Below are 9,075 nucleotides of genomic sequence, written 5' to 3'. Positions count from 1 at the left end.
CAAAAACTTCAATAAACCTTTGGAAATATTTTAAATCTCAACTTTTTTATTTAGCTGGTCCAATGATCTTCATGAGACTTTGCTTAAAGGCACATATTTGTAAGGCTTACATGCCGCAATTTTTTCAATTTTTTTCCGACACTCCTTTTGTCCTTTGTCATTTGTCCTTTCCAGCTATTTATAGTGTTCGTTAATTACATTAGTTGAAGAATTTGACCCTGAATTCACATACAACGGTAAATTTTAGTCATTACTAGTACTTCCACATCAAGTAGACATCCAATTGCTGGAAAATCCTATTCCACCTCCACCACCCGACAATACTAACTTTTAAACTCCCAGCGACTCGGTCACATAGAAAATTGTAGTATTTACTAAACTTTTACCCCAGTTGTGCTACAGTCTTACTATTTCATTTGAGACATAATTTCTTGTATCCTGTAGATTATATTGGTTCAGACATCAGGGGGCAAGGGTTGGTGGTGGAAAATAAACCTCTAGCTATTTAAATTTCAAGACATTACAGTAAAAGAGGGCTAATAAATGTGTTTCTGTGAAGAAAGACAAGAACTTAAGGAAGATTTAAATTTGAGTGACAGGTCAGACGCCTGGTGGGTAGGCAACAACCGACAGTGTATACACATATGTATGACGGGATGGCCTACCCTACCCAGTGTCAGGGGCCAAGGGGCTGAAAGTAAGTATGTCTATGAAAGAGTGGGGACGTGGGAGAGAATAGTCTGTCCAACCCTTCTGTTCCAAAGAATTTTCACACACAAAAAAAAAACCAAACAATAATAACAAAATTAAAATTTGAGATTTTTGCAGTAGTTATATGGGTTTCAAAATTCCCAGTAATTTTTTATTTTTTATAAGTGAGGACACATATAATCTGGAGCAAAGCTAGCTCTTCCCCATGATATTGAGACAGATTAGAGTTTTACCATTCCATGCTCCGTCTCTAAAAGTCATGAATTTAGTAGAGAGGAACGTGAAGTAAGCCAAACCCTACGCAATAGGTCAAAATTAAACAAAGGTACTGTCTTCTTACTTTAAGTGTCTTGATTCATGGAAGACCTACTAAGGAAAATCGTAAACCGTCAGCATCACGACTAGAGACCTTCAATGTAGGGATTTTAACTGGGCAAACCCCGGCACAGTTGGGGTACTATTAGGCCACCCCCCCCCCCCTCTCTCCACCCCGTAGTGAAATTTTGACCCAACTGCCAATCTGACACCATGTTCTCTTGTCTGTACCGCAGTCGGCGCCGCCGAGAGCCAGTCACACCATGGATGCCTTGAAATGCCCTAAATGCCGCAAGGAGTACGACAAAGCTCAGCATTTCCCCAAACTAGTGATCCCGTGCGCACACCCCATTTGCCTCTGGTGTGTGCCACTGCTCACGGCGCGGAAGTGGAAGTGCCCGACGTGCGAGCGGGTGAGTCTTTGTGAACGCGAGAATAACACACAAATCTTTGCTAATCGACTTTAGCGGTTTCGGTACAAAATACGCTGTGAAAAATATCGTCGTAAATTTACAAAATTTTTGTAAACTCGAATGATTATTTAAGTTGTAAATTTACCAGAGCACAATTTTTACTCGCCAATGGATTGTAAGTCGAAACGTACTGCATGTATTTTTACGATTTCAAATTGTAATTTTACAACTTGGAAACTAAGGAAAATTTTCCTGTAAACCTACCTACTATTTTTCACAGTGATACAGTGCCGACAGATGGATGTAGTACAAATACAGCCGAAGAAATCTGATGCGAAGCTAACAGCTGCTTATAATCAACTTTGTCACTTTCGTCAGGAAAATAAAAATGATTCAAACTTTCTTGTGCAGTCGCAGACACGCCTCAGCGTCTCACCACCCAACAACATTTCGGTGGTGCAGTTGCTGGACAATCTCCAGGGCCTCAGCAGCGGGACATTGAGCTTCACCCTCCGGTGTGGGGACCGCCTGCTGGTGTCCCATGACCTATCCAACATCAGGACCCCGTCGATTAAGGCTCTCTTGGTTTCTGTGGCGGCGCGGGGTCAGCTGCAAAAGGTAGTTTCATGCGCAGATTTAACAGATTGATAATTATCCTTTTTGACTCTCAAAACCAGGGCCGCGCCGGTATGTGGTTCCTGCGCGGACAACCAAGTTTGCAAACTGCGCAAACTGATTAAAACCTGCAGTTGCACGCTTTACAAGTGCTAATAGTAAAGTAGTTGCACACACTGTTAACACATTACGAAGCAAAATGCCAAATCCTTCGTAGGTACGAAGCATTTGCTTCGTCACTACGAATGATTTGGCATTTTGCTTCGTAAGGTTGTAACTGTGCACTTGGTTTATCAGGTCGGAGCTGCCTATCTGATGATGTGTTCTCTTTGTGGTCTGTCGTCTATCCCAGTCCCAGTCGGCGCCGAGTACCGGTCACACGGACGTCATGCAATGCCCCGAATGCTTCAAGGAGTACAACACGAGTAACCGGTACCCGAAAATAGTCATCCCGTGTGCGCACCCCGCATGCCTCAAGTGTCTGTGGCAGTCGCAACAGAAATGCCCGACCTGCCAGCAGGTAAGGTCCTTGTCTGCGAAAAAAGCAATAGAAACACTTTGTTAACTTACTCGGTGAGGAGAGGAGACAGGGAGGGATCGTCCCTCATCGACTCTGACCTGCAAGCAGCTCGCGGTCTCTTTGGGGTTATACATTCAGAAAATGGTATCCTTAAACCAAGGAATTTTCTTGAAAAAAAAAATACAAGGTAATTTTCGAACTTGGTTTAAGGTTTTTCCATTAATTTCAAGGAAATTTAGTTGATCTAAGGAAATTTTTACTTTATTTTAACGTCATTTGCCTTAAGTTAAATACAATTTTCCTTGTATTTTTTTGAGGTAAAAATAGCGTTGAAGCAACGTTACTGCACGCGAGCCGGTCTCCGCGGTCGGTCGGATGCGGCTCTTGACTCAAACTTTACCGATCGCAGGAATTCGAGGGCCTCGCGAAATGGCAGCCCAACAACATGTCGGTGATGCAGTTGCTGGAAAGCCTGCATGGTCTCTGCCGCAAGCCCTTGACCTTGACCCTGCGGGGCGCGGACGGCGTGCTGCTGTCCAAGGACCTGCCCAACAGCGGGGATCCCCTGATTAAGGCGCTCTTGGTCGCCGACGGGGCAACGCCGGCAACGGATCAGTCACCGAAGCAAAAGGTTACTTTTTCAAGTGGCGCTTTAAAACTTAACGGACTCGTTTTTATTATTTGCTGTAGGGCTCTCAACGTAAACACTCGCATTCGGTATCCGATTCCTCCGGGTATGAATCGGGTACCCAGGGTAGAAATATAGGAGCTCCTCTTTATTCGTACGATTAATCGACAACATCGTCATTTCGCAGGTCAAAAAGGAACGTAAACGTAATCAGCCAAAAGACGCAGCCGTACCAGTGCACCTTGACAGCACCCCCTCCCCCCATAATGGTGCAGCCAGTAAGGACATTTCACCGGGCAAAAACGGACACGCGCAGACAAAAGGTGCAGCCTTGCGTGAAGTGCATTTCGAGAGCATCCGCCTCCATGATAGAGCAGCCCTCAGGGAAATTCGTGGGGTGAGTCCATATCCCCGTCTCTAACCTTCTACCAGGCGGCCTGTTGATCGGGCCTGTCAAACCAACGTGAGGGAGGGGGGGGGCATAATATTATGGGGCCCCAAAAGCATCAGGCTGGTCTTGGGAGTCATTTAGAGCCCCATGACGGTTGCACCACGAGGTACTGTACAAATGCCATTGGGTCGGTATGAAGTCCAGTGACCAGCCTGATTTTTTTTAGGGGCCCCTATAATATTTGCATCTCCGTTCAGGTCGCGTTGGGCACAGCCTCTAGCAGTCACCATCTGTTCTCCTGCAGGTGGAACGGCTGGTAGGTGTGCGGTGTGACCTGCACCCCGAGACGAGCCTCTACCTGCTGCAGGTCGCCGCGCCCTCCCTCGTCGAGCTGAGTCTGGTGAACCCCAACGCCGATCACTTGAGCGCCGTGGAGGGCATGCCGCACCTCGGGAGGCTGTCCGTGCGCGGCTTCGATGCGATCAGGGGCCACATACCGCTCATCTCACTCTCGCGCAAGCAGCTGCGGTGGCTCAGGGTGCGCGACCTGCAGGACGAGGCGCTGCGGAGGCTGCTGACCGCCTACACCCCGCCCTTGTCGGACGCGCTGGAAGAGCTCCAGCTCTGGGTCAACACGGCGCCGGTGGCGCTGCAGAGGTGGGAGACTTGCTGCAACACGCTGCTCAGCCTCGTCTACAAGCTGGAGCTGCACAAGCTGAGAAAGCTCGTGCTCAAGTGGGGTCTGTTTTACCCCCACGACAAGACCGATTGCGCTTCGGTCCTCCGCAGTCTGCAAGAAGAGCTGCCCGAGACGGACATACAATGCCTCGATTGTGGGACCTGGGAAGCCTTTTAGGGAAGCGCAGCTTTGCGGTGCACCGCAAGATCAGGGAGACCAGTCAAAACCAGCGCGGCCACAAGACTGAATAGTAATATGTTTATAAAATAATGGTTAATTAATTTTAAATAGGAAGATTGATAAGAAAACGTCATATATTTCTATGTGTAGCCCCATTCGTGGGCACGAATAGTTTGTCGTTTACTGTTCTATTTTAAAGGTGTTTATTTTTTCTACCTCGTTAATAAAGGAACATTTTCCGTAAAGAATGTTGATCTAAATGCTTCTTTTATATTTCACTGCTTGAACTTGAACTGATACCTAGGGCCTGGACTTAGAGCGGCTGGAGCACTTTTACTTGAGCTAGGAGGAGGAGGGGGGCGGTAGAAATGGCTATGGCTCATGGACGTCACGTATTAGAAAAAAGAGGCACCCTTTGAGAGTGCGTCCGTCATTCGCCGTTACGAGACTGCCCCGTCCAGTCTGTGTGTGCCAGCAAGCTCTCGAGGCGCCTGATGGGTAGGCATTACCTCGCCTGCAGCGCATGCGTGTACTGCGGGCTGGCCTACCCCGAGTCTCGCAGGCGCCGAGCTCCTGCAATCTGCGGATATCGGACTACTTACTTTCCGGACAATCCCCAGACTGACCGACACACGCGCGCGCACACACACACACACACATACATACACACTCCACTGAGGAAGCTGTCGGATAAGAGGAACAAGAAGAAGGTAGCCCCGAGGAGGTGGCGTGGTGTAGCGCCATCCCTGAACACAGCTGAAGATGGGCGACAGAGTCTAGCAGAGGTTAGAATGCGTGTCGTCAGATTTCAAACGGCGTAAGCACATTCTAGCACGACGCGGCCAGGAGTCTTACGGCCTGAAAACGTAAAAATGACCGGAGATGCGAAGTGGTCGTCCCGTTCCCCAAGGAGTTCCCTCATTTTGCATAGTGTTCATCTCGAAAAATAAGGAATGGGAAACCAGGCGGTTACACTGTGGCAGTTCTTACCACGAATAAAGTCGTGTCACATTTGACATCAATTTGCCATTCTTCTGTTTCCTGGCCGTGGGTGTGCGTGCACCACCGAGTCCAGGCCGCGGCCGACCTGGCCGAGGGAGTTCTCCGCCACCTCGCTCGAGGTCGCGGGCGCCTGCGACGCGCTGGGTAGGCAGACCCACACTCTAAATGTCAAGGACAATTTTTGTAACTAGCACCGGACTTCTGCGTGCATAACTGGAATCAGATACAATATTGTGACTTGCTAGTCACTAAATGTGTGTTGGTAGTTACACTATTGTATCTGAGCTAGTTATGCACACAGAAGTCCGGTGCTAGTTACAAAAATTGTCCTTAGACATTTAGAGTGCACCGACCAGCTGCCAGGAGCCGGCGGCCCGCCCTGGTGCCAGTACAGGGGCTCGGGGACTCGGGGTAGGGCTGGGCGGTTTTCCGGTTAACCGGTTTTCCGGTTCGGTTTTTTTCCAAACCGGCATGCCGGTTCAGAGATCGGCAAAAAACCGATGCGCCGAAAACCGGAAGAGAACCGGTTAACCGAAAACCGTTCGCGAACCGGTTAACCGCCGAACCGGTTCTGTATCAGAACCGCGGTTTTCAAGCAGTCGTCGACTGAAGCCAAGCGCCAAGCGCGAGCAGAGCGAACGAGTGCAGCAAGTGCAAGTGCAAGTTGCCAGTGCCGTCGTCGTCGTGCCATCACATATGTTAGTTTTCATTTAATATCTAATTCTACTTTGCTTTAAAATAAGCGACAAATATATGAGAAAAAGCCCTAGAACAGACGTCTCTGTTTAAAAACCGGTTTTTAATGTGTACTATTTGGGGGCTATTTGGGTGCATTGGTAGTGTGTGATCTGTTCTGTACTGAGGGAATAAACCTGTGAGCTCCAACGTGTAGTGTGCTGTCACCCCTACCCGAGTCCGATCCCAACATTCTTAATTTTCAAAACATGTTCTCGACATGTTCTTAATTTTCATAATACATTTGTTCTTAAATTTAAGAGCAAATTTGTTTTGTAAACTGCTTCAAAACACGTGTTATTAAAATTAAGATGGTTTTTTTTACAGTGTACCTAGAAACAGTCAAGTCTGTAGCACTTCTTCTTTGTGTCACAGACAGCAGATCGATTTCATAAGCTCGCTTTATTTTCATTTATTTTGGAAGGCGCTATCGACTCCGCCCCCCCCCCCCTCCTACTCGGTCGTTTCTCGTATCCACGGGCACGCTGGGCTAGTGGCGTCTGTCTGCCAGGCAGCCCGATCGTTTCGTCAGGCAGACTAGATGGCCGGGCGTAGATGGAAACCGCCTATTCTTCGGGTTCTAGAAGCCAGTCTCTCGCACGTCTTCGGGCTCGAAAGCAGTCGCTCAACATCGCTCCAGTAGACAGGACCATACACTGGTACGTAAAATACACACTGTCCATATCTGGTGCCCAACCCGCGCACGGACGCATGTCATTACCGAAAGAGCAGCATGCATGATAGCTTTGCAGGAAAGTTGCAATATATTCGGATTCAGCGGACGTTTTTACGCACCAGGGCAAAGCAAGTGGTTTTAAAGACCAAAATACGACGCTAAAGGGCCCTCCTCGTGAAATTTGTTTAATTTTGGCTGAGCTATAGCGAAGCCTATTTCTCCAGTACTCTAAAGAGAGCCGCGTCTGCCTGTATGTCCTGCCTGTCCGACTGTAGGCGCGATGACTCGTATACATTTTAAGTTAGGGGCCTGAAATTTTCAGGGTCGCTTGCTAACAAAAAGAAACGGAACTGTACTGTAAAAGGATCTCTAACCCGGTAAACTTCCGAGTACAGCCAGTGACAAAACCAACTCAATTAAAACATAATTATTTTATTTTGCTGTGTGTGAGGTAACCCGTCAAAGTAGATAGGCCAATGGACGGAAATTTCGCTCGCCCTGCTGTATCTCTTGGAGTGAAGGAGCGACAGTGACTTTTAAAACAAAAATAAGAGAAAAAATTAATAAATCCTAGAAAGAAGGATTCAAAGATTAGATGATGAAATCGACACCTTGCTTGCAATAAAAGGCACGCAGTTCAACCGCTGGATCCGAGATCCAGGCAGTTCAGCCGCTTGATCCGAGGTCCACGCAGTTCTTCGCTACAGGGATAGGAAATAGAGTAAAGCATTCCGGTAAAGCTGAAATGCAGATGCAGGTCAGATAGACCACCATGTGAAAGCAGAGTGATTTCAGTTCTCTTCTTCCTTGCATCTTTCTCATTTTACCTTTACCTGAATGCTTCATTGCTCAAAAATCAAATTTGGTGGAAAACAACCGAGGAACGCAGGAGCTGTTATGGATTCCGTCAATCTTAACGGGCGTGGCATGCTGCTTAAATAGAAGGTCGTTAACAATGAATATTGGGGGCCAAGGCAAGCGCCTCACCCCCCCCCCCCTTTTCCCATTGAGCGTTGTGCCCGACTCGGGTGTGATCGCCGTCGTCGGCCGAGATGAAACGTGCACCCGACACGTCGCACAGTGGTCGGAGGAGCCTGATTAGGCCACCATAATAGATCCTCGTCTCCCAACGACACCGCTAATTATAAATGTGACAATATCTTTGGTGAGCTGGTCGTCCAAGCCTACCGGGTGATTCAGAGAAGACGCAGATGCGGGCGGGTTTGCATATCCTCGACTCGGCGGGCGCACGGGTCTAGGTCTGGGGAGAGGTGAGGAGGGGACCCGTGCGCCCGCCGAGTCGAGGACAGGCAAACCCGATCACACCTGCGTCTTCTCTGAATCACCCGGTACGCGGTACGCTCATGCACGATTTTATTCATAACTTTTTTAGAATGTATTATGTTTATTTTTTACACGTGCTTCTGCAACAAAGTCTACATAAACTATGCCCTGTCTGGACTGACTTAAAGATTCGTCGCAAAAGAACACCCGTTTTGTCTCGGATTTACAAGACAAATTACACGAGATCGTCGATTGGTGCCTGCGAGACTCGGGGTACGCCACCCCGCAATACTCGCATGCGCTGCTGGTAAGATGTTGCCTACCTACCAGGCGCTATGAGAGCTTACCATGAATTTTGCAGGTTTCTAACGGCGAATGGCGAACTCCGGGCGAGCCCAAATGCATAACGCTTTCGTGTGAGGTCACATCCAGTCACGTGTAATCTTTTCACTTCTATTCAATATCAACTCGTTCCCGTGGTGACCCACCCCACGTGACTCACTGCCCCTATAGCATCTCTATCGACGCGACCTGCGTGGTGGGGTGATCCTCCGAAACGCGCAAGACAATCGACGCCGTCAATGTGTGACGTGACGGACGCGCGCTGGGGCTGCGGGTTGGACGAGACAGAGTCGAGGATGGAGGAGAAGCTGTGGACGGACACGTGCTCGACACGGCTCGCGTGGGCTTTATTTCTGAGTCTCGCGCGGTGCGGTCCCGTCCTCCCTCCTCCGTCACGGTGGGCCTGCCGGGCCCGGGGGCCGGGCTGCGGGCCTCCTCGGCCTGGGCGCAGAGCGCAGAGCGGCCGCCACGTGCTGGCGGCGACCCGCGGCCCGACTTTGAGTCGCAGCGGCCGCGGTCGGTCCGCGGGAGGATTTCCGTCCTTCGCGAGGCCACCCACCGCCCCGCCGCCCCACCGCCCCGCC

General features: G+C 49.3%; 2 protein-coding genes across 4 annotated transcripts in view; both read left to right on the top strand.

The window, feature by feature from the left end:
• The first annotated feature begins 900 nt into the window (after positions 1-900).
• Positions 901-4,704, top strand: LOC113208284 (uncharacterized). Its single transcript, XM_052271582.1, has 6 exons — positions 901-1,439; positions 1,851-2,057; positions 2,407-2,574; positions 2,984-3,205; positions 3,390-3,599; positions 3,898-4,704. Exons 1-6 carry the CDS (start codon positions 1,290-1,292, stop codon positions 4,447-4,449), a joined length of 1,509 nt encoding a protein of 502 aa, XP_052127542.1. The 5' UTR covers positions 901-1,289; the 3' UTR covers positions 4,450-4,704.
• A 1,984-nt stretch (positions 4,705-6,688) lies between these two features.
• LOC113208349 (uncharacterized) overlaps positions 6,689-9,075 on the top strand; it is a 15,909-nt gene continuing 13,522 nt past the window's right edge. Inside the window, exon 1 of one of the 3 annotated variants that reach the window (XM_052271574.1) lies at positions 6,689-6,848. The gene's annotated coding sequence lies outside the window, so the exon portion shown is untranslated. The remainder of the gene's footprint in view (positions 6,849-9,075) is intronic. The other 2 variants (XM_026425302.2, XM_026425303.2) reach the window with 2 other exon arrangements.

This window comes from Frankliniella occidentalis, unplaced genomic scaffold, assembly GCF_000697945.3.
Source record: "Frankliniella occidentalis isolate FOCC.00 unplaced genomic scaffold, Focc_3.1 Scaffold166, whole genome shotgun sequence".
NCBI classification, from domain to species: Eukaryota; Metazoa; Arthropoda; class Insecta; order Thysanoptera; family Thripidae; genus Frankliniella; species Frankliniella occidentalis.
Note: the sequence above shows the minus strand (reverse complement) of the source record. Positions and strands in the feature narration are given on the sequence as shown.

What these genes read in the sequence shown, in the direction of transcription:
- LOC113208284 (XM_052271582.1), top strand. Translation starts at nt 1,290, where the DNA reads ATGGATGCCTTGAAATGCCCTAAATGCCGCAAGGAGTACGACAAAGCT. An exon ending in AATGCCCGACCTGCCAGCAG is followed by an intron (nt 2,575 to 2,983) that starts GTAAGGTCCTTG and finishes TACCGATCGCAG; the next exon opens with GAATTCGAGGGCCTCGCGAA. An exon ending in CCCTCAGGGAAATTCGTGGG is followed by an intron (nt 3,600 to 3,897) that starts GTGAGTCCATAT and finishes GTTCTCCTGCAG; the next exon opens with GTGGAACGGCTGGTAGGTGT.